At 33.1% G+C, this 24,365-nt stretch overlaps 1 protein-coding gene across 1 annotated transcript in view; it reads left to right on the top strand.

Annotated features, from left to right (window-relative positions):
- LOC126881617 (uncharacterized) overlaps window positions 1-20,577 on the top strand; it is a 43,838-nt gene extending 23,261 nt beyond the window's left edge. Inside the window, exons 4-6 of the mRNA XM_050645984.1 lie at window positions 9,541-9,912; window positions 10,507-10,798; window positions 20,247-20,577. Coding sequence (XP_050501941.1) covers window positions 9,541-9,912; window positions 10,507-10,798; window positions 20,247-20,523 — 941 coding nt within the window. The 3' untranslated portion in view covers window positions 20,524-20,577. The remainder of the gene's footprint in view (window positions 1-9,540; window positions 9,913-10,506; window positions 10,799-20,246) is intronic.
- Window positions 20,578-24,365: the final 3,788 nt, after the last annotated feature.

Raw genomic sequence — 24,365 nt, 5'->3', positions numbered from 1 at the left:
TGTCGTCTTTATTATCTGCCATAATTTCCAAAGATTCTAATAGCTTATGGCCTATATTTTTAATAGACCACTCATCAGTGGTAAAAAACTGTAAAACCGTGGAATTTTGAGAATCAACACCGATTTTAATGAAAATTTGGGTTTAAGCTCTGTTGACACTCTTCTTCAAAATCTACTCTATGCCGAACTGAGCTTTTGCCCTGGAGGTGAAAACAACCCCATCTAGGGGATGACATATTTTTAAAGCAAAATGACTATGAAAATCAATAGAGTGTCAAAATTGACACTTTCCAAGTTATTTGCGATTGAAACTATAGTTGAGTCCGCGAGTCTTTACCCGTGCGTCATTAATACCTGGTCAGATAAAACACATCGACGGCTGAAAGGCAAAAATGACCAAGCGACATTTGGCTAACTTTACACTAGAGCGGTTTAAAGATTGAAAATTTGGAAAAAATTCATAAAACATGATTAAGTGGTTTTATTGTCATAATTCCAACGAACTTTAAATGCAGTTTAGATACTTTATAAACTACCCTTTGTAGACTATCTATTTTTTTAATGTATGTATACACCGTTCTTAGGCGTCAACGCCCTTCGGTAGGGATCTATGGAGGAGTATCACCAAGCCGGAAGCCCTTATCCCTTCCCGTACCGCTCCTCCATAGGTCGATCAGACGCCAGTTTATTCCAGACCAAGCCGTAGACTCTATTGAGTTTTATACTACGGCGTTGGCCTTTTATAAATTTCATGACCTAGCTGAGGCTCGAACCAGCGACCGCAAATCGCAAATCCACTAAACTTGTCGATCGACTGAGCCCCAGCTAACTGGACCGTCAAGACCGACTCTATTTTTTTAATACTTTATGAAATAGTGTCGGTTAGTAATATTTTCTGCTAAATCGCAACCAGGAAAAAGTTACCAACCGACTATATTTTTTTACCTTCAACTGGAAAAAAATACTGAAAGTCACTAATTTTTATTATCGGAACTGGTAAAATTGACTAAACCCCATAAATTTTTGAATGTATTTTCAGAAATATGACCTATCCGAAAATCATTCATGTTTTGTAACAGGTAAAATGGTTGAACTAGAACACTAAAAAATATAATATACAGTAATTATCATATTAATAACAAATCTTACTTTGAATCGTGTCGTCTTTATCTATACGACATGCATGATCAGTGAAATGTATAAATTTCTTATTTGAAATATTTACTGATTTCTTGGCATACTGCTACACTTGCAAATATTAAGATATTTCTGTGACCAGTGACCTATTTATATAACAGTAAAGCGTTTGTAAAAATGAAAACAGTTATCTGCTACGAAGACTTTAGCTTATGTAGATACTGCAATATGGACTTGAAAGCTGGACATTAAAACAAGAACACATAAATAAGCTAAAGTCATTTGAAATGTGGTGTTACAGAAGGATGCTTGGAATAGCATGAACACAGAAGAAAACGAACACGGAAGTATTGCGAGAATTGGTTAAAGAATCCGAAATAATAAACACATTAAAAATAAGAAAGTTACAATTTCTGGGGCACGCAATGAGGAGACAGCGATATAAAATGCTAAGACTGATAATACAGGGAAATATAAGAGGCGGATGGAGTATAGGAAGAAGGCAGTGACATGGTTGAAGCATGGCCCCCACATTCCATTGCGGGCCCTGTAACCAGGATCAGGCTCGGGCCCCCCTATGTTCGCGTGCTATGCTATGTTTCAACAATTTACATGGTAATTTTTTAGTTTACAAATTTTATTTAAACTGATGATTATTGATATTAAGGAATAATTAAGGCTATTATTTTAATCTAAAAACCAAACTTTATTGACAAAATTGTTGCAAACATAAAGTAAATCATTTATATTTTACTGAAAGTACAGTACATTTCCATTTTGAGATTGATTTCCCTTACTGACCAAGAATAAAATTCAAGTTGACAAAATATTAAGAATGAGATTATAAGAAAGTTAGGAGCTAAACAATTAAAATGTTTTTTAAGTGTTTAATACACTGACAAGAAAACGCTTACTTTGATGTTTGATAGTCTATTTAATCATAGATTTCCTAGCTTTCTTTTCACTAAAATCATTTATAACATCAGAAAAGTCAACAGTTTTGGCCAATTCATTCTCAATTGCCAACATTGCCAGATGGTTCAGACGAGTTTGGCCAGTTGTGCTTCGTTGCCAAGTTTTAAGTGAATTAGACAACCTACTAAAAGACCTTTCAGCCGTTGAAACTGTCACTGGGATTGTACAGAAAAGTCGTATAGCTGTGCACAGGTTCAAGAAAATGGGCTGGAGGTTTTTCTCATATATTGAGTTTAGAAGCTTCAATGGGTCCTTTTCTGACTGGAACACTGTTACAAATACATTCTTCATATGAAGAGTTTCTTCAAATAGGGCTTCTGGATCAGCAAAGTCTGAAGGGTAATATGCAACGAGATTGGCAGTTTTAAGTTTCAGTTCCTCGTTGTCTAGATCCATGAAACCTAACACTGGAGCAAACAGGTTACAAATTTCTTCACAGCTTGCAAATCTGGTTTTCAAATCAGTCATGATGAAATCCAAAACAGGAAAGACCACAGAAGATTTGAAGTCCTGTGAAGCTTGTTGCTGAAGTTGCTCGGGCGTATTTTCAACACTAGATTTTCTTTTGAGAGAGAATTCTGGTATTTGGTATAATGCCAACTGCACCGGCGACGTGTTTTGCTTCGTTAAGAATGGTTTCCCATGAATCTCTTAGGGTCTGCAATTCAGTTAACAAATCTTTAATCAGTTGAGTTTCTGTGTTTAAGGAAATTCCTTTCCTTTGTATGATCTCATTTCTTTGATCAATGGAGGCCAAGATTTTGTGCCAAAACAATGATGTCAAGAGGCCTTTAAAAGATCCAAAGTACCTCTTCAGCGCGAAAACTGTGTTTCTGGCAGCTGGAGTCAAAGTAGGCAAATGATTTTCTTCCAGGAGCAGGTCCAAAACCTTGAGGATCGAAGGATAATGTTTGACAATTGGTCGTACAGCTTGAATTCTTTCACTCCAACGAGTCTCGGAAAGGCTTTGTAAAGACAAAGGGACGTGTTGCTTTAATAATTCCCAACGACCAGGGCTGCTGGAGAACAAAGAATAGAAACTATCAATGTTACCAAAAAATGTCACTACGTCGTGGTTCAGTTTTGCAGCATTGACACCAACTCTGTTGAGCGAGTGTGCTCCACAGGGAGAGAATATAGCAGACTGGTTTTTTTCAAGTATTCTTGATTGTACACCTTTAGTGTGTCCCCGCATGTTAGAGCCGTTGTCATATCCCTGAGCTCGACAGTCAGAAAGTGGTACTCCAATATTGTCTAAAGCGGACAGAATTTCATGAGTTATAACCTCACCTGTTTTCCCGCTAAAGTTCAGGAATTCAATAAATCTTTCACATACTTCGAATGTATTTTTTTCTTCATTTTGAAAAACATACCGTAGAATTAGTACATTCTGCTCCTGATGGGAAATGTCAGGGGTGGCATCAGCAATAATCCCATAGAATACAGACTCTTCTCGTTGGTGCAAAATAGTATTCAGTAGTTTTTTACCACAGAGAGAAATAAATTCATTCTGCGAGTACCATGAGAGATAGTGAGCTTGACCTATCATACTTTTTTTATTCAACTGGTTTTCTTTTACTTTGGCTAAATGTTCACGAGTTAGTAGCATGTACGGTACGCACCTAATTCCTAATTATATCGTAAATAACCAATAACCTAGAATTAATAATTATTTCACAACACTCTGACTTTGTAATAATTATATAGGCCTATTTGAGTTTTTAATCTATGATCCCCTGTAAATATTCTGCAATTAAAAAAAAACAGGGCTAGGCCTGGGCCCCCCAGGAGCCCGGGCCCTGTGACCAGAGTTGCACCAGCCCCACCCTTGTGGGGGCCATGGGTTGAAGAATTTAAGGCACTGGTTTAAAAGCAGTTCTATAGAACTATTCAGATCAGTGGTAGATAGAGTAACGATAGTGATGATGATATCCAACATCCGATTAGGAGACGGCACTTACAGAAGAAGAAGAAGTTAGTAACACCAAACACTAATATAGTATAAGAAACACTAAAATATTATAAATATGGGGACTTACCGAAGGTAAATCTTTGGTAGATGCCCCTGCTCTTGCTAGAGCTAGGTTTAGGATGTTATGTATTCGTTTTCTACTCTCCATTATATTTAGCTATTCCACAATATCGAAGCACACTGACCGGTATTCTGTTACTAACTACAAATCAAACTATGATTTGGAGCCCTTCTAAACGGCGGAACAGGTTACGTGCAATAATGATAAAATTTCTTTTAAAATTTCCTTTTTAAAGAAATATAATATTATATCTAAGCAACAAAAACATAAAAAACCGGCAGGTAAATTATTACCAAGCGACAACTTCGACCTATTTTCGGTAGAAAGAAGGAACTATTGATCCTTTTTAAGAAAGTTACATCTCGATATAATCAACTAAACAAAAATGGTATTCAATTAATGTGCGAAAAAAAGTAATAAATGACAAAAACAAAATTTTCGGGTAGGGTAAAATTTCTTAAGCATTTTAAAAACTCTAGATATTGTTTGTAAAAAATCACTACGCGCCCAAACATTTAAAATACAATCTAATAAAAACTTACTAACTGTAAATGATTAAAATGGAAGAGGTACCAAATGAAAGTTGTTCTTAAATTTACAAAATTCTAGTCGCTTGGTCGCCGAAAATTGTTAAAAATGTCAATTATTTTAAGTAACCAAGCGACAAAAACTTCATTGTAGCCGCATGAGGATACAACCAATCGACGCAGAAAATTTTTCTAATTTTAGTGATATATATATGTCAATATCGCCAAATTGGCGTTTGGTAACTTTTGCCTTTCAACCGTCGACATACTTTTTATTTAGTATCATTCTCTTGCACGCATGAAACTAATGACAAACCAGCTGCCGCCTGTTATTTAAGTAAAAACACATGTTATTTTTATGAACGATTTAGACTCAATGTATTGAAAAGAGATAGGTACAAAGAAAGACGATTGGGGATGTCTTCACATATTTTAAGTACAATTTCTGACGTTTTGGTTTGTTTTACTTTTGTGGCTGTCAGTTTGTTGAATTTTTTGCTGTTATTTTGTCGAGTTTTTGCATTTTGAAGTTTTTTATAGTATACAAACAGTTGTTTTCGTAACTAATTTTATATTGGAGTTAGAAGTTTTGTGATAAGTTTATGTTATTTTAAGATAAATTTTGACGACGTACAAAGCTAACCTCATTGTTGACACAGTTGAATGTTTGTGTTTAAGGTTCCGCCAAAGTGAATAAAATAACAAAATGAAAATATGTTATTGAATTTTTTTATAAATTGTTTATTTATGTATTAATCAATGATAATAAAATAATTTATTACGCTACTTCAAATGTAGCTGTAATTATGCACCAAAATTTTAAAGCAAAACTTAAATTTGACATTCTATTTATTTAATAACGTCAAATTTTATAATAACCCGTGATCGGAATAATATCCATTTGCCGTTGCGTTTAGTAAATTTCCGACTTATTTCGTATGCTTTAAATGATGACGCACGGGTAAAGACTCGCGGACTCAACTGTATGCATTTTTTATTCGCGGTGTGCAAGTACTTGGAAGGGAAACGAGAAACGACCGTGCGCCAGTCGCAGAGAAACATTGCAACTATCTGAAATAATTCATATTGTCAATTGAAATTGTCAAATTGACGTATATTTCATACCTTCTGTCATTGAAGCAGAAAAATTATATATTGCTCCACAATATTGATGTGATATGCAATTATTATATAAAGGTAAATTTAATTAATTGTATTTTGCTTGCAGTACTGCATTTTAATAACCAATTTTATTTACTACATACAATTGTTTACGTTTGCATAACATAACCTGCATCTTATTTTTTCTTCTTAATATTTTTTTGGACTATGGCCTTGACAATTATCCAGCAACCAGGACTAATATAATTGGCCAATATAATTAAAAGTGCGAATAAAAGTACAGAGCGTAGAAATAGAGGTCGCTTTGCCGAACTTGCACGGTCCCAATAGAAAAAAAAATCACGTTTTATAACCGTATAAAATTGTATACAAAAAATCATTAAGAACAAAATTGTGGCCAAAAAAAGAACAAAGTGAGCCGCGTCGGAAAGACCTAGGTAAACTCAATAATGACTGAGTTATTGCTCTTTAAAGGATGGTTATTTTCGAAGAACCTCGAAATGGGGAACCTTTAATCTCAAATAAATCGAATGTGGTGAAATTTTTTGGGAGAACCTAACAAACATCTTATAGTCGAGGAAATGAAGCATTTTGGCTCGCAATTTTTTCGTCCAGCATGGATTTACTTGAAATTTTCACAAAAGGTAGGGAATAGTCCAAGGATCATTTTATATATCATGCCGCTGTACGCTAAAACTTTGGGGTGGTTGCCACCCCATCTCGGGGGCGGGAATGTTTTATTACATTTTAACCATGCAAATCGATGTAAAAAGTAATTCTAAGAAAAAAATATTTTTTGCATTTTCTTCGTAAAACTAATATTTTTCGAGTTATTCGCGCGTGAAAGTAATAGTTTTTCGATGAAAAACTCGACTTTTTTAGATAGTTTTTTGAGAATACCTCGAAAAATATGCATTTAATCAAAAAAACTGTAGATATCAAAACTGTACCTTTTAGTAACACAAATCAAATTCTTTTTCTGTAATATCTTTAAGACCAATACAAATCGAGATATGGCATGTAAAATTAAGCTTTTTTCGTCAAATGCATAATTTGAAATATTCAAAGTAAAATAACGGAAAAACTTTGCATTTTTCGAGGAAAACTTAAACAATATTTTTTCAAGTATACAGTTAACCCTTTCAAAAAATCATAATAAAAAGTTTCTAGCCTGAAAATTGAGCGACTTATGATCAAAAAAGATCGGTACCTGCTTTTCTCTATGAAAAAATCAGTGAAAACAACCCCCTAACTACCCTCCTAATTAAAAATTGGTCTTCACCTTTCTGTAATTCCTTTTATGTTTGTATTATCAATATACCCAAAAAGTTTGACCTATTTAAAAGGTATTTTTCACCTTTTACTTCAAAATATCTCCAAAAATACTGGAGATACGAAAAAAATGATGGACTACTAAATTGTAGCTTTTTTAATAACTAAGATTCTCTTGTGCATAGATTTTCATTAGAGTGAACAGTTAGCGAGATATAGCTGTTTAAAACCTCTATTTACGAGCAAACACCCCGTTATTCGAGCCCTTTAAACCCACCCTAATTAAAAACTAAGAGATCTTACGGAATTTAGTTTACACACTCTTATAACTCTTCAAAAATCCTACAAAATTATTTTTGAAAAAACTTTTTATCGCCAAAAATGAAGGAGCTATGTTTATAAATCGAATTTTTTTTTGAAAAATTCAGATTGTCCGCTTATGGATAATTTTCAATGTATGTATAATACCACAGAACCGGTTCGTATACTGGAAGATGACTAAAAAACAATTCGTATTTGTATTTGTAAATTCGTATTTTTGTGTAAATAAATGTTTTTGTAATTCTTTAATTCTACTTTTTTTTTCTGTATAGATCTATTAAAATATCTACTTATAAAAACTGTAATGTTATTAAGGGTGGTTTTTAAGGGTTGAAATATTATGATATTATATCCTAAAGTATAAAACAATCATTATTTAACCAATCAAAATCAAATTTTACCCAAATTAAAGTTTACACTGTTTTTATATAATTTTTGACAATAAGGGGTAGTTTACACCCCTAAAAATAATCAACGCCCTTAAGCATGATATAGAATATGAAGTACAGGGTGAGATGATCCTAATCCCAAATTTTTATGTAAATCGATGCAAGCTGAAATTATTCTTTTAGGATAAGTAAATCTTTTATATATAGCTCCAACAAGGGTGGTTTTAAGGGTTGAAATATTATGATAGTATATTGTAAAGCATAAAATAATCATTATGTAACTAATAAGAACCAAATGTTGACAATATTAAAGTTTAAAATATTATTTTATAATTTTTTACAATTAGGGGTAGTTTTTACCCTTAAAAAACCAAAAGCGTACAACGGCTCAATATAGAAAATGAACTAGAGGGTGTAATGAGCCTAATCCCAAATTTTTGTACAAATCGATGCTGGACGAAAAAATTGCGAGGTTTTGCCATTTTTTCAGCTTCATTTCCTCGACTATTAGTTAAGTTCATTAAAAAATCTTTCAAATTAGCTCTGACAAAAAATTTTTGCATAAGAACTGACTGACTTATGACAAAAATAAAGTCGCTCTCTGCTTTTTTCTTTTTGAAATGTAAAAATTAAATTGTCGATCTAGATTTCTAGATGATCCAGTTAGCTGAGGCGCAGTCGATCGACAAGTTTAGTTAATTTGCGATTTGAGATCGCTGGTTCGAGCCTCAGCTAGGTCATGAAATTAATAAAAGATCAACGCCGTAGTATAAAACTCAATAGAGTTTACGGCTTGGTCTGGAATAAACTGGCGTCTGATCGGCCTATGGAGGAGCGGTACGGCAAGGGATAAGGGCTTGCGGCTTGGTGATACTCCTCCATAGATCCCTACCGAAGGGCGTTGACGCCTAAGAACGGTGTATATATAAAAATTAAACCACCGTCGTTACACTCCTAATGAAATGAATAGCTTCCCACGTGAAATTAACTTTATTTAGGTATAATTGATAAGATCCATGTGATTCGACCGAATTGGAATGCTTAGTTTAGAAAAAACAGTTTAAATCGAAAATAACATTATTATAATTAAAAAAAGTGCATTTCTCTTAAATAAGCTTAAATTCATGATACAAAAACAAAATCAAAATATTTAGCAAACTAAATTCTATAATTAATATTTAAAACATTTTTCGATATTATGAATACTTTTAGATTTATTTAAGAGAAATGCACTTTTTTTAAAAATTTTAAAAATGTCATTTTTCATTTAATCAACTATTTTTGCTAAACTAAGCATTCCAAATCGGTCAAATCACATGGATCGTATCAATTATACCTAAATAAAGTTAATTTCAAGTGCAAAGCTATTCATTTCATTAGAATTGTAACGACGAGTGTTTAATTTCTACATTTCAAAAAGAAAAAAGCAGACAGCGACTTTATTTTCGTCATAAGTCAGTCAGTTCTTATGCAAAAAAGTTTTATTAGAGCTTATTTGCAAGGTATTTTCATGGACTTTAAAAGATGTCTCCTAAGTTTTCCAAAAAAATTGAACCACATTCGAGTTATTTGAGATTAAAGGTTCTCCATTTCGATGTTTCTTGTTTTTAATTCTTATTCTAAATTAATTAACTTCATAGAAATTGAATTTGCAATACAAATATTGGTTAGCCTTATTGGTTATGTATTGGTTAGCCTAGGTTCGCATCTGATTGTTTTTATAGTTATGAATTAGACACTGACAATTTTATTTATACTATATAGGTAGGCTACCACACATACCAGCTTATTACTTCAGCAATTCTCATTCGAAGAATTCAAACCTATTCAGAAAAAACTCTCGCTCAGCTGAAGACATTGATATTTACGACGAAGAACACAGATCTAACTACTTACCTAGAGAGAAAAGAGAAGTATATCCAAAACAGAGATCCAATTATAAATCATTAGATAATTACGAAGAAACGCTTTCTAGACAATACCCCAAAGATAACGATGAAGGTATCTCGTCAAATGGAAGACAAAAAGAAGCTTCCCTAGAAAATTATAGAAATGGTTCATCTTCTTCTGGAAGAACATGTCTTAGATCTAAATGTGATAGGAAGTTCTCAGTAAAACAAAGAACTAGTGTTGCAGGTGGGTATATATTATGATTCGTTATAAATATTTGCACTATTGTTTAGTACACTACATATTTATTAGAAGCTAGTTTAGGCATATTAGATAGTTATTGTTGTCTACTCAAGCAATAAATCGACTAAAAGGTCTTTTGGGCGGGTATATTACAGCTCGTAGCATCCAGATTGAATACTGGGCATTCCTGAGACTGGCGAAATATATTTGCAATTACTGGAAGACCTGATTTAATCCAGTTTTGACTGATATGTTGAAAGTGATTACCAATATAATGAAGATTATTTTACTTCTCAAGGCACTATTCATTACTTGTTACACATCATCAAATGACCTCCTCGGTTACCATATTTGTATCCACTGGATTTTTTGTGGGAACACCTACAACATAAAATCTATAGGACATTGCAAGGTTTCTCAAACGATATCTTGTTTGAAATCTATAACCATTAAACAATAAGAAACAATGTGTGTCTTTGCATATATTCCTTTGTATAAATCCGCAACTACAAATCCGGAGTATGTAGGTACTCATATTGCACCACGTTTCACATGTAAACTATTAGTAACTTACACCTAAAGCTTAATTACTTTTAGATAATGAGGATCTTCAAAAAATAAATTTCACAAACAACAGATTTGATCCTTCTGACGAAGAAGATGCGGAAGAAGAAGAAGAGGAATTCTACGCTACGAGACCAAAAACCGTTAATGCAGCTATGAACACTGATCAATTTAAACGGTTCAGAAATGAAAACTATTTTGAAACTCACGATTTGGAAGAACATTTGGTTGAAGACATTCCAGCTCATACATGCGTGCATAGATATGATTTGAACGAAAGGAATATGCCAATAGGAGTCAATGTTGATATATACGGACAAAGCAGGTAAATGCTTATTATATGTACTATACTTTATTTCACTACTACTACTACTATCAGTTTACAGCGTTCTCCGACGCCTTCCGACTCCTAACCGCCATTCTTCTCTGTTTAACCATAGACCTGAGGGACTTCTCTTTCCTCTAGTTCTTTTTCAATTCCCTCCCTCCAGCTTCTTCTCGGCCTTCCTCTTTTTATTCGCCCTTGTGGTGTCCATGCCAAAATCTGCTTAGGGATCCTATCATCTGGCATTCTCTGTAAATGGCCGTACCCTACTAGTTGTTTTGTTTTTATGTCATGAATTATTGTATGTGTGACTCCCATTATTTCTCGTATTTTCTCATTTGGTATCCGATATCTTCTAGATTTGCCAGCTGCTCTTCTCCAGAATTCCATTTCTGTTACTAGTAACATTTTCTTCATACTTTGTTTCAGTGGCCAAACTTCACTGCCATATGGGATTACACTTTTAAGTGTGGTATTGGATATGAGCTGCTTGTTCGCTTTAGATATTGTCTGGTCCCACAGAATGCCGTTCATCATGGGTATGGCTTTTGTACCCTGTATATTTCTGTCTTTTATAGCAGCATCGAGTGTTCCATCTTGAGTTATCTTCATGCCCAGGTACTTGTATTCTTCGCAGTGTTTAATTTCTACCCCATCGTCTGATATAATGAACTGCTTTGTTCCTCCGATACACATGGCTTCAGTTTTCTTAATATTTGTTATATTCTTCTATTAGCTTCCTCGTCATGTAACTCAAGTCATCATGATCCAGAGCAATCAGAATTTGGTCATCAGCGAAACATAAAGTGTATAGTGTTTTCTCGTCATTGAGAGAGATTCCCATGCCATTACATTTTCTTTTCCACAGCTTGAGTGCTTCTTCCAGATAAATTTTAAAAAGGTTAGGCGAAATACAACAACCCTGCTTCAATCCTTTCTTGACCTTAAATCCCTCAGACATCCTTGATCCAGTTTTAATTTTTGCAGTCGTTCCATTATACAGACTTTGGACTGCTTTGATAAGACCATGTTTAATGTTGGTTTGATGTAGGATTGACCATAGTTTGCTGAGGGCCACACTGTCATATGCTTTTTGTAAGTCTACGAATACCAGATCAGCTTCTTTATTGACGGCTGTTTTCTTCTCAATAACTTGCGTAATAGAGTACAGGTGGTCTACTGTGGACCGCTCAGCTCTAAAGCCAGCTTGCTCCTCTTCTTCGAAATCTCTATAGTCGTTTTCTATTTTGTTCTTAATAAGTTTCCCATACATCCTACTTATTGTGCTGTTTACCGCAATTCCTCTGTAATTTTCACATTGATCCTTGCTGCCCTTTTTGTGGATGGTTGACATGATAGATAATTTCCGTTCTTTTGGCAATTTGGCACCATTTAAGCAATCTTGGAAGAGGAGTTTGTCTGTACCGGCTTTCACTAATTCTGCAGGGATGTCACCAGGACCAGGGATTTTCCATTTTTCAGGGATTTGGTTATTTCTTCCATCTCTGATTTAGTTATTTGTAATGGTGATGAATTTATATGTGTACCTATCGTGTTGTCTTCTATGTTAACAAATTCTGGTCTTTGTTCTGTTAGTAGTTTTTGAAATATTCTTCCCATTTTTTCCGTTGTTATTGGTGATAATAACGTCTTCTTTCTTATTAGTTTTCATATTTTTAATTAATCTCCAACTCTTTGTGCTTCTTCTACCTCCTATGTAGTGTTGATTTTTTGGCAGTTCTTTTCCCATGATTTGTTCTTTTTTTGAGTTATATTCTTTCTTACTTTGGCTTGGGCTTCTTTGTAAATTATTTTATCGTTTTCTGTTTTTGTTGATAGGAACGTTTGGTATTTCCGACGTTTATCTCTAATTTCCCTTTCTACTTCTTCATCCCACCAGTACGGTTTTATTCCTTTATGGTTTTCGTCACATTTCCCCAGCGCTTCTTCTGCTGCCAAGTGAATGGACTTTTTGATGTGTTCGTAGTGTTCTTCGGTATTTTCAAAACTACCCCTTTCTAATTTTTCGTCTAAACGTTTTTCATAAACGCTTCATAATCTCATGGTTTAGACTGTATAGATTGTAGCGCACTTGTTTTATTAACTGATTTGACTCGATGTGCTCTTTTTCTTTTTCATATGTGTTTGAGAGTACCGCTTTAACTTTTAGCAGATGATGATCGGTGCCACATGACGGCCCTCTGGCTGCTCGCACATCTTGTATTTTAATTGCAGTTACTTTATTTCAAATATTAATAATTTTTTTGTAATTACCGATAATCTTCTTCTTCTTTAAGCGCTATCACCGTAACGGAGGGCGGCAATCATCATAACTATTCGTATTTTAGAGACGGCTGCTCTGAAAAGTTCATTTGATATACATCCATACCATTCTCTCAAGTTGCTCAGTAACGATATTCTGCGTCTCCCTATGCTTCTTTTTCCTTGAATCTTTCCCTGCATAATCAACTGGAGCAAGTTGCATCTCTCTCCACGTGTAATATGTCCGATATATTGTTCGTCCGCTATAACTTTTCCCATGCGTTACGATTCATTTTCAAACAAATTAAGTCAAAACATAAAGTGAAACGTACGCCGATGTGTGTAGTATATAGTATACAGTATACAAAATGTATATACACATCGACGTTCGTTTCACTTTATGTTTTGACTTAGTTTGTTTGAAAATGAATCGTGATGCATGGGAAAAGTTATAGCGGACGAACAATATTTTAATTTTCTTGTTTTGACGGTATTTAAGATTTCCAATTCTTTATTCATCTTTCTCAGAACCTCTTTGTTTGTGACGTTTTCTGTCCACGATATTTTCAGAATTCTTCTGTACACCCACAGCTCGAATGATTCTGGTTCTTTCAAAGTCGACAGTTCAGTTTAGTTTATTGTTACGGCACGTTAAGGTATCTATTAAGATCTTGGCCCTGATTCTAAATCAAATTTCGACACTAAACAAGTCGCTTTCAATATGGCGACGTCGAAATGCGACTGTGCGAGCCTTGTGGATTTTCGCTGAACTAACGAAATGATGTCATCAAATTGCGACCTATCGAAATTAATAGCGACTTTAAAAAAGTGGTCGCTATTATAATTTCGATGTCGAAATTATTTGACACGGAGATGAATGAATGGCCAAAAGCGAGGTTAGGTTTAGTTTAGACGTGTTTTGTTTATTTCTTGCAAGGAAAACTAAAGCAAAAGGTATTAATATGGATGGGTTTAATTGAAATTTGCTTGTTTTGAGGAATTAGATAGAATAGTATTAAATTAGAAATATAATAATTGAGAATATCCACAACATGAATCATCAACTCAATGAAAGATGTAAGGTAATAATCTGGGAAAATTAGTAAAAAACAAGGAAAATTAATTACCAGCTATTTTATTGCTGGACATGCTGAAATCAAATCTTAAGATTTCCTATATTAGTAATATAGCTGTACAAAGTCCACAGAAAGTGTGCTATTTTGTTTATAAACAAATTAGCGCTCCGAAATCTTTTTTTTTAAATTATTGCTCTATAACTCCGAAAAATTGACAGTAATTTAATTCTGCACATTGATAATTTATTCCAATTTCCTTCGACGGAAATTTTCCTCGGAAAATTCGGGTTTTCCAAACAAAATTTTTAATTTTCAACTAAAATTTGAGGGAAGTAATTATTTATCAATAATTAAATAATTTGGTGACAGTGATATAAATCATTTTTGTTATGAGTGTGTTGAAGATATGAAAATTTATATGTACAAAGAGGACCGGAATTAAAAGGTATCTAATGGTTCAAAGATTAAAATCCTGTTATTTATAACTCTGTCGCAAATGCCGGTCAAATTTGACCGGTTATACTTGGAATCACTCCTCGCAATTCAATTTTTTTTTCTTCGAAAGGGCACAGAAGCCGTGCCCTTTTCAACAGCGTTAACTTAATTTAATTTAATCTAATATTTTCTGAGGGGTTCTATTTGTTTATAAGCCAAAAAATTGTTTCTTTATAACATTCCTGAGACCGCTCAAATGGTCCAATTTCAATCCTGTAAGGTACGTTGAATAGGTATAGTGCTTTTTTATACGAAAATCATAGTTATTCAGGTGTATTATAATCTTTCTGGTTATTATTTCGACCGAAATTTTTTAATTAACATTTTAATTATTGCTAAACTCTTGGTTAGATTGTTGCCGGTCTCCTGATATACAGAGAGGGGCTAAATTATGGAATAAATTCATTTTCTCTAAAATGGACGAGTTTAGAGAATAATCCCGAAACAGGTCGATTTTTATTTTTAAATTAAATTTTTTTGGCATATATTTCAAACTCGTGACGTCATCCATCCGAGCGTGATGACGTAATCGATTATTTTTTTTTAAATAGGAATAGGGGTTCGTGTTGTAGCTCATTTACAAAGGCATTCAATTCTCTATTCAGTATTTTAAACATTAATATCATTATTTATACAGGGAGGCCAAAAAATTTTTTGAATTAAATTAATTGACGCAAGAAGAAGAATGCATGTAATTTATTTAACTCAAAATACATTCAATTGCTGTCAGAAAATAGAAAAAAAGTTTATTTTGCAAATAAACATTGCTTTGAGCTTAAATTAAATGTTCAAACTGCCAATAGGTAGGGGAGGCTGTTTGTGATTTAATTTAAGCGAAAAGAAATGTTTATTTGTGAAATAAACCTTTTTTTCTATTTTCTGACAGCAGTACAATGAATTTTGAGTTAAATAAATTACAAACATTCTTCTTTTTGCGCCAATTAATTTAATTCAAAAATTATTTTTTGGCAACCCTGTATAAATACCTAATGATATTAATGTTTATATTACTGAATAGAGAATTGAACGCCCTTTCAAATGACCTACCACACGACCCCTATTCCCATTAACAAAATTATCGATTACGTCATCACGCTCAGATGGATTACGTCACTAGTATGAAATATATGCCAAAAAATTGTAATTTAAAAATAAAAATTGACCTCTTTCGGGATTTTGCTCCAAAATCGTCCGTTTTAAAGAAATGAATTTATTCCATAATTTAGCCCCTCTGTATAATCTACTATAATAAATCTTTCATGTCATCAATTATTTAATTATGAATAAATAATTAGGTACTTCCCTAAAATTTTAATTGAAAATTGCAGATTTTTTGGGAAAACTCGGATTTTCTGAGTAAAATTTTTGTTGATAGAAATCGGAAAAAAAGATAACTTTGTGCAGAACTAAATTACGGTGAATTTTTATTTGAGTGTTTTTGGCTTAAAGGAAAAATCTTAGGGGTTACAGAGCACTAATTGAAAAAAAAGAAGATTTAGGAGTGCTAATTTGTTTATAAATAAAATAACACACTTTCTGCGGACTTGTCATACCCCATATTACTAATACAGTGGAACCTCGATAACTCGGATTAATCGGGACCGCGGCCGATCCGGGTTATCGAAAATCCGGGTTAGCCGGAGAATATAGTAAAAATTAATAAATAACCTCCATTACAATTACAAAAACATGAAACACATATGCACAGTACACATCTAAATTACGTATAGTTGTATAGAGTGTAGAGTTTTGTTCATTTCTTGGTAAAAAACTCAGTCATACTGTAGAGATGTACCGACACCATAATATGGTAGGTCTGGATCCTGCGTACAAAAAAAAATTGATAAATAGCAAGCTGAAAATTTGTTATTAGCTTAAGGGTGTCTAGTGGGACAAACATTAATATATGGGAACACTGGAACAGGGGAAGTTTTAACTGTGGAACAGGTTAAAAATTTGGAACGGTCAGACCACGAAAACGGCACATGTATTTTTTCCGACAGAACAGACTTAAACTCTCCGAACAGAGATTAAACTCTCATGCAAAAATCAGACTGCTATTTATCACCAAATTGGCGTTTTAATGAGTGGAACATGTAGAATATGTCAAATGACAGGAATTATGACAGGTGATAAATAGCAGTCTGATTTTTGCATGAGAGTTTAATCTCTGTTCGGAGAGTTTATGTCTGTTCTGTCGGACAAAACAAATGTGCCATTTTCGTGTTCTGACCGTTCCAAATTTTTGACCTGTTCCACAATTAAAACTGCCCCTGTTCCAGTGTTCTCATATATCAAAGTTTATCCGACTAGACACCCTTAAGCTATTAATAAATTTTTAGCTTGCTATTAATCAACTTTTTTTTCATACGCGGGATCCAGACCTGTGGTAGCATAATATCATATTATGATGCTGCAATAAATTTATTTTAAAGATTCGTCTTTATCAATCCTACCTAATGTTTCTAGTTTCTTTTCCATTGTCACTGCAACATTTTTACGTTTTGTTACCATTACGTAGACAAAGCAAACACAATCTGAAGCACGATTACATTACAGAACGGAAGTGATTAATAGGCTGTACTACACACAATACAAGAATTTTTAAATAGTCACGTCTTTTTTAAACAATGCTAAGACAGTTTGACATAAATAAAGAAAAAGGAATACAGACAGGTGTCTGTTCTTTCCGATAAGCTGAGACGGTCGCTCTGGCTGCCGCCGTGTGCATGAATCATTTTTACTATTGTACTTATGTGTTCAAATTACACAAATACACATTATCTCTGAAATATTATTTGGCCTACATACATTTTTATTTGATAAAATTGTTAAATTGTTTATTTGTTAAATTTTTGTCTGATGAAAATCGGTCCGGGTTAGCCGGACTTCCGGGTTATCGGGGGCCGACTTATCGGGGTTCCACTGTATATGCAATCTTAAGATTCGATTTTAGCAATACAATAGCTGGTAAATAATTTTTCCCAAAAATGGCATTTTTTCGATAATTTTCCCAGACTATCAACAAATTCCAATAAACCGGAGCGCCAACCCAAATTCTGCGCAGTGTCAACATGATAAGGTTAATATCCCCAATTGTAACTAATATCGAAATGAATAAGAATCGCTATATTCTGCGGCTGTCATGGCGCTGTCGAAATGAAATTGCGACTGTCGAAATGAATTAGAATCAGGGCCCTTGACTACAACCTTTTGTTTTATGGATATAGGATCTGGATATGGGATGGGAGTTGTTGTTTGTATCGACTTTTGTCCTCCTCTTGTGTCTTGTGAGATCTTTATTGTTTAAGAGCGTAAGCGCAAATGTTCTTGCCAATGCTTTTTAAATGCATTCATTTTTTTCGAATCCTGAGAAAACTAATAAGTATTTTTGAAAAATTTAAACGCAGAATGAAATATTACAATATTATCCAGAGCCTGAAAACTTCTATAATGTTTATTTTAATAAGTTAAAGGGGTGAAAAAGAAGAGAAAATTGAGTGTGATTTTTAGTTTCAAATATCTCATTTAAAAGAAACTTTTTGTTTATTCTAAGGGACTTTCGACCCTCGGTAATAATGTAATCTTTTATTCTGAGTTTAAATTTTTCAAAAATATTTATCAGTTTTTTCAGGATACGAAAAAAATGAATCTATTTAAAAATCATTGGCTCGAAATTTTGCGCCTACCCTCTTAATAATGCTATCTTTTTTATTAATTTTAACGTTTCATCCGATTCACAGGTCCGTTTGTTTGTTGCTTTTTGGCTGCGTTGTTTTCATTGCTTGTGCAAGGGAAGTTTTTATTTTCGTGACCACAAAATGTTCTTCTGTGGAGGTATAATAATCTGCTATTCAGAGGAGTTTTTGGTGGGTCACTAAGCATCAAAATTAACGCACCACCTTAAAAATGGGACATTTTTTATGTCTCGTATTTCCTAAACCTGTTGTCCGATTTGAGTGATTTTCTTAATATGTTATAGCTTTATTATTCAAGAATATCGTTGTAATAATATTGTTGCTAAGCAGGTAAGTGTCATTGTATACCGGGTGTAAGAAAGTGTGTTTTTTGCTCAAAGTTCGCAACACCCTGTGGAATATTCCAGCTTATATAAAATATTAAAATTAAAACTCAACTGTAGCCTTAGGATTTCTTAACATTTTGCTTTTTGATTCGTTCGTTTATGTTGGATAATAAAAAAAGTTAGGTACTTTAACAACTAGCAACATTCTTCATCAATACAGGGTGTTTCTAAATAAGTGCGACAAACTTTAAGGGGTAATTTTGAATGAAAAGATAATGGGCGCGTTCACCAGATGCAAACGTTGGCAATCAGTTTGCGCTTTATGGTTCTGAACGACTTGCTAACGTCAAACATGTTTGGAAAGCGGTCGCCATTTTTGCAAACATAAGATATTTTAGTTGAACTTTGCAAACGTGTTGAATATTGAAAAAATATGGCGGGAATTTAAATTGTATATATTGTAGAATATATTGATAAGGGTTTTATATATAAAATAAAGGCTACTGAAGACACTCTGCTAAGTTATTATCTATTAAATAAATTTTCTTTTTTCCTTTAATAAAAAAACTAAATTCAAAAACGTATTTATTGAGAAAATTTATTTTAGGTCACGTTCAAACCAAGCAAGCAAAATGTAAAATTTTAACCTAAACAACCAACCGTTCAGCTCGCTGTTAACAAGTTTAGAATCAAAGCGCAAACATTTGTGAACGTGTTTGCATCTGGTGAACGCAGTCAATGACCGTTTACTTTATAAACATATGTTCGCAAATGCTTCGTTTCCGAGATACAGGATATTGAATTTTTTCTTACAAACTGACGATTTATTTATTGCTCTAAAACCGGTTGAGATATGCAAATGAAATTAGGTAGGTTGATCTAACAATAAAAAAAAAAGGTAGGTTTTAAGAAGTAGTTGTTGCGCATTTTTGACATACAACTCAGAATTTTATATTCATCATTGGCGTGCATACGGGTAATATGACCGGGTAATATGACCCGTACGCACGCCAATGGTAAATATAAAATTCTTAACTGTATGTCCAAAAATTTGCAATAGCTACCTCTTAAAACCTACTAAATTTCATTTGCATATCTCAACCGGTTTTATAGCAATAAATAAATAATCAGTTTATAAGAAAAAATTCAACATCCCGTATCTCGGAAACAAAGAATTTGCGACAGTATGTCTATAAAGCAAACGGTCATTATTTTTTCATGCAGAATTACTCCTTAAAGTTTGTTGTACTGATTTAGAAACACCCTGTACTGATGAAGAACGTTGCTAGTTGTTAATGTACCTAACTTTTTTATTATCCAACATAAGCGAATGAATTAAAAAGGAAAATGTTAAGAAAACCTAAGACTACAACGGAGTTTTAATTTCAATATTTTATATGTATAAGCTGGAATATTCCACAGGGTGTTCCAAACTTTGAGCAAAAAACAGACTATCATTGTTACACCCGGTATACAATGACACTTACCTGTTCAGCAACAATATTATTACATCGATATTCTTGAATAGTAAACTATTAAATATTGAAATATGATAACGATATTATAAAATATAATACATATATGTTTACAGATGTTCAATTTGCAACAAACCCATGGAAGATCTTCAAGAGAAACCTTATTTCAGCGATAAAATTTCTCCGTCTAGACTAAAGAACTTATCCAAATGTTACCAATTAGGTTTAGCACCGACGACAGTTATCCGTTCAAGTTCTTCAATCGAAATAAAAGTTGATCGAGACAACATATGCCCTAGATTTATAGGTAGATGTCAAAGGACTCAATACAAAAATACTTTTGCTTTAAGGCAACAAAAGATGGCAACATATAGACAGGAAAATGTATATTAAGTTTAGAATGGAAACTATTTGAAAATATCAAGAGAATAAAAGTGATTTTACTTATATATTGTTTTTTTTTTCACATTTTGTAGTATAAAAAAACCATACAAAAATACTCAAAAAGCGCAACAGGTGGGAATGAGCTGACATGGTAGACCAAAGCCGAGGTGAGTTAGAAAAGCTCAGGATCCTGAGAAAATCGGTGTTGCCAACTGGAAAATCCAAGCAAGGTATGTGTGGTGAATGAAACATGCTGCAGAAGATACGAGATGGAAGAAGAGACTGCCAAAACATCATATATGCCATTGCAATGTGCTCAGTGATGGGAGGCAGAAATTCACTGGTCAACTGACGTTTGAATCAGAAGAGATCCTAAAACTACCAATAAGGAAACTGCCAAACTGTGGGCTTTGTTGAGGCCACAGGACTTATTAAGAGTTTAATGGAAAAAATAAGGTACTTTGTATATAAGGTACAAAGATCTTACGACCAAGTGCAGAGAAGAGGAACATAAACATTGGATACCGTTTATTGTTTCTAGCGACTCCATATGCATTACATATCTTGCCAAGATTCTTAGCTCCACCGTTTGTTTAATTATATATTATAACTGTCAGGTATACTATATCAAATAGTATCCCCGTCTACTGTATTGTTAAAATATAGACTTCATTTTTATTTTTTGGGCTTATGTGACACAATACTTCAACCATTTTGAAACACAGAAAGGATTGAATGGAGGTTATGGTGTTAAAGATTCTTGATTTTAATTGGAATATTGGTTTATTATTTCAAGTTGGAATATAAATTAGCTTATTTTCATTAAGGTTTCATTTAGGTAATGGCGCTAAATAAGGGCAATGTCTTCCATTCAAAGCGGTTTCATTATATACCTGGTTAGCGCTCATTGAAGTTCGTTGCTATGTGTGGTGAAGCTACGGTTTCCCACAATTTTTTTCATTTTGGGTGGACGCTGAAACCTTCCTCATCTAATTCGCTTGACATAAGAAGTGGAGGTGATCTAGGTCTAAGCAGCTTCTCAAAACTCAAAATAGGGAACCATGGAGTAGGAGTACTTTTATAGATCCATTATAAGGCAGCATTCAGCACCGTGGTGCTGAAGTAATGTGTCTGACACAGAAAGAGGAAGAAAGATTGAGGATCCTAGAAAGGAAAATAATTCGGAGGATAGTAGGACCACTAAACTTAGGTAATAATGAATTTAGGAAACTCATGAACCACGAAGTAAGAGAACTTCTGAAAGGAGAAGACATCGTCAGAATTATCAAGGCACAGAGACTCAGATGGATGGGACATATAGAAAGGAGGAATCCAGAAGCCGTTATCAAGAAAATTTTCAATTGGAGACCTGTATCAGGCAGACCACGAGGAAGACCCAAAACTAGATGGGAGAACCAGATAGTGGAGGACCTTAAGAAGATGGGAGTCTTTTTTTTTTTTTCTTTTTTGGCTTGGACTATGGTCATTCAACCAGTCTCAATCAAAAGTAAATGTATTAAAGATATTGCCAATTAGTGAAACTTGGTTGTTATAATATTATTACAATTTTTTACTTCTTATTTACCTACTCATTACAGCTAATGTACATACTATGTTAATAAATATAAATATATTATACTACTTAATGTTTATCAAGAACACATAGTGTATACATTTTACAAATAAAAATATTAATCTTAATATTAAAATAAATGCATTCTTTTTCGTATTTTATTTTAGTTTTTTTTTTGTTTTGTTTTTTGTTTTGTTTTTGTTTTGTTTTGTTTTTTTTGTCACTACGATAGGATGTCAACCCGGTTCATCCCCGCGGAGTTTTAAATCCTCTTAGTGACTTTTTCTTTAATTTTTTTATTTTATTTTTTTTTTAATTTTTTTTAATTATTAATTTTTTTATTTATTTTTTTTTGTTTCATGTTCTTATTTTTTTTAATTTTTTTTCTTTTTATTTTTTTTTATTTTTTTTTATATTTTTTTAACCATATTTTACAAATACTTATAACTAATTACAATAATATTTTACTATCCGACAAGAAAGATACCAAACAATCAAAAATTTTCTTTTTATTCAGTGACAGAATAAAGAGAATATTTACAGGGAGTGGGATGTTCTGGTCTATAATTCTTTTAATTAGGTGATTGGTTAGGTGTTTATGCTTTTTGCATTCAAAAAATATGTGTTTCAAGTCACTTTTAACCTCACATTCTTGACAAATATTCGAATCTAATATGTTTATTTTAAATAAATGTGCAGGATAACATGCATGTCCAAATCTAATTCTACTAATGGTGGATATGTATTTGCGAGGGAGGGTGAAATTCTTATACCAAGGTTTTTCTGGAATAATCGGTTGTATCAAACTGTATTGTGTTGTTGAAATGTTACAGTACCTTTCCCAGTGTGTTTTCCAGCTCTTCATCTGTTCAGTTCTTAAACAAGCAAAAGCATCTAGAATGCAGGGCTGATATTTGGTTACTGTTCCATGGATGAGGGAATTTTTAGCTAATTGGTCTACATGCTCATTATGTGTAAGTCCTGAATGTGCTTTGATCCACATAAGTTTTATTTTTGGGGTGTGTTTATTAATTTCAAATAAGATTTTTTTTATTAAAAAAATGTATGGGTTAGAAGTACTACAAGGTAGGTGAGGTGTTTGAATAGCAGTAAGCACAAATAATGAATCAGATAAAATTACTGCGGAATTATAGGATACCAACTTGAAATAAATTAAAGCCTCATATACCGCCGCAGCCTCGGCAGTAAAAATGGAGAAATTTGAGGGCAGTTTAAACATTTTTTCTATAAATTTATCTGGAATATAAAAGGCACAACCAGTACCATTTGAACTTTTGGATGCATCTGTATAAATACAAACAGATTTTGACCAATTTGTAAGGTAGTTGTTTAAAACAATACTGTTTAATAAAGAGTGCTCATGATAACTGGGTTGTATTATATCTACTTGATTTAGTAACTCAAAGAAATCTTCGAAATCTACCACTTTATTTGCAACTGCAAGTTCAGTATTATTATCCGCAGTGTTTCGAAATGCGTCACATAACGGTGGCGAGTTTTTGTGAGCCCAATATTTATTTGTTAAATCAAAATAATTTAAAGTACTAATTTCTTTATATAAACAAGTGTTGTAACATCGGATCTTAAGAAGAAATATTTGACTGAGATATTCCCTTCTGAATTTAGTCGGCGGTTCCATTGTTTCAACATAGATTGGTTCAATAGGGGTAGATCTCATAGCACCTATGCAACAGCGCAATACTGTGTTTAGAAAAACATCTATGCGACCTAAAATATTTTTACTAGCCGATCCATACAGTACTGAGCCATAATCTATAATAGATCTGATATATGAACGATAAAATAAAAGACATGTTTCAACATCTGCACCCCACCAAGTTTTTGCAATTGATTTAAGAAAATTTAGTGCTTTACTGCATCTATCAAGCATAAAATCAACGTGCAGTTTCCAGGTCAATTTGGTATCCAGAATCATACCCAGATATTTTACTGATTTACAAACAGGAAAGTAATCATCATTTAATTGTATTTGTTCTCTTTGAGGTACATTGTGTCTAGTGAATATACAAATGTTAGACTTGTTGTTTGCTAACTCAAAACCATTTTTTTTAAACCACTCACGGCAATGTTCATGGATATTTTCCAATGTGTTTAAGCCATTATTATATTTTTTAGATTCAGTATAAATACAAAAGTCATCAGCATATTGTATTATATTAAACGAAATATTGTCGATACTAATATTATGAAAATCAGCTGTGTAAAGATTAAATAGAAAAGGACTTAAAACTGACCC

The sequence above is a fragment of the Diabrotica virgifera genome, chromosome 3, assembly GCF_917563875.1.
Source record: "Diabrotica virgifera virgifera chromosome 3, PGI_DIABVI_V3a".
Classification (NCBI taxonomy): domain Eukaryota; kingdom Metazoa; phylum Arthropoda; class Insecta; order Coleoptera; family Chrysomelidae; genus Diabrotica; species Diabrotica virgifera.
This window is presented reverse-complemented; position numbering and strand designations above follow the sequence as displayed.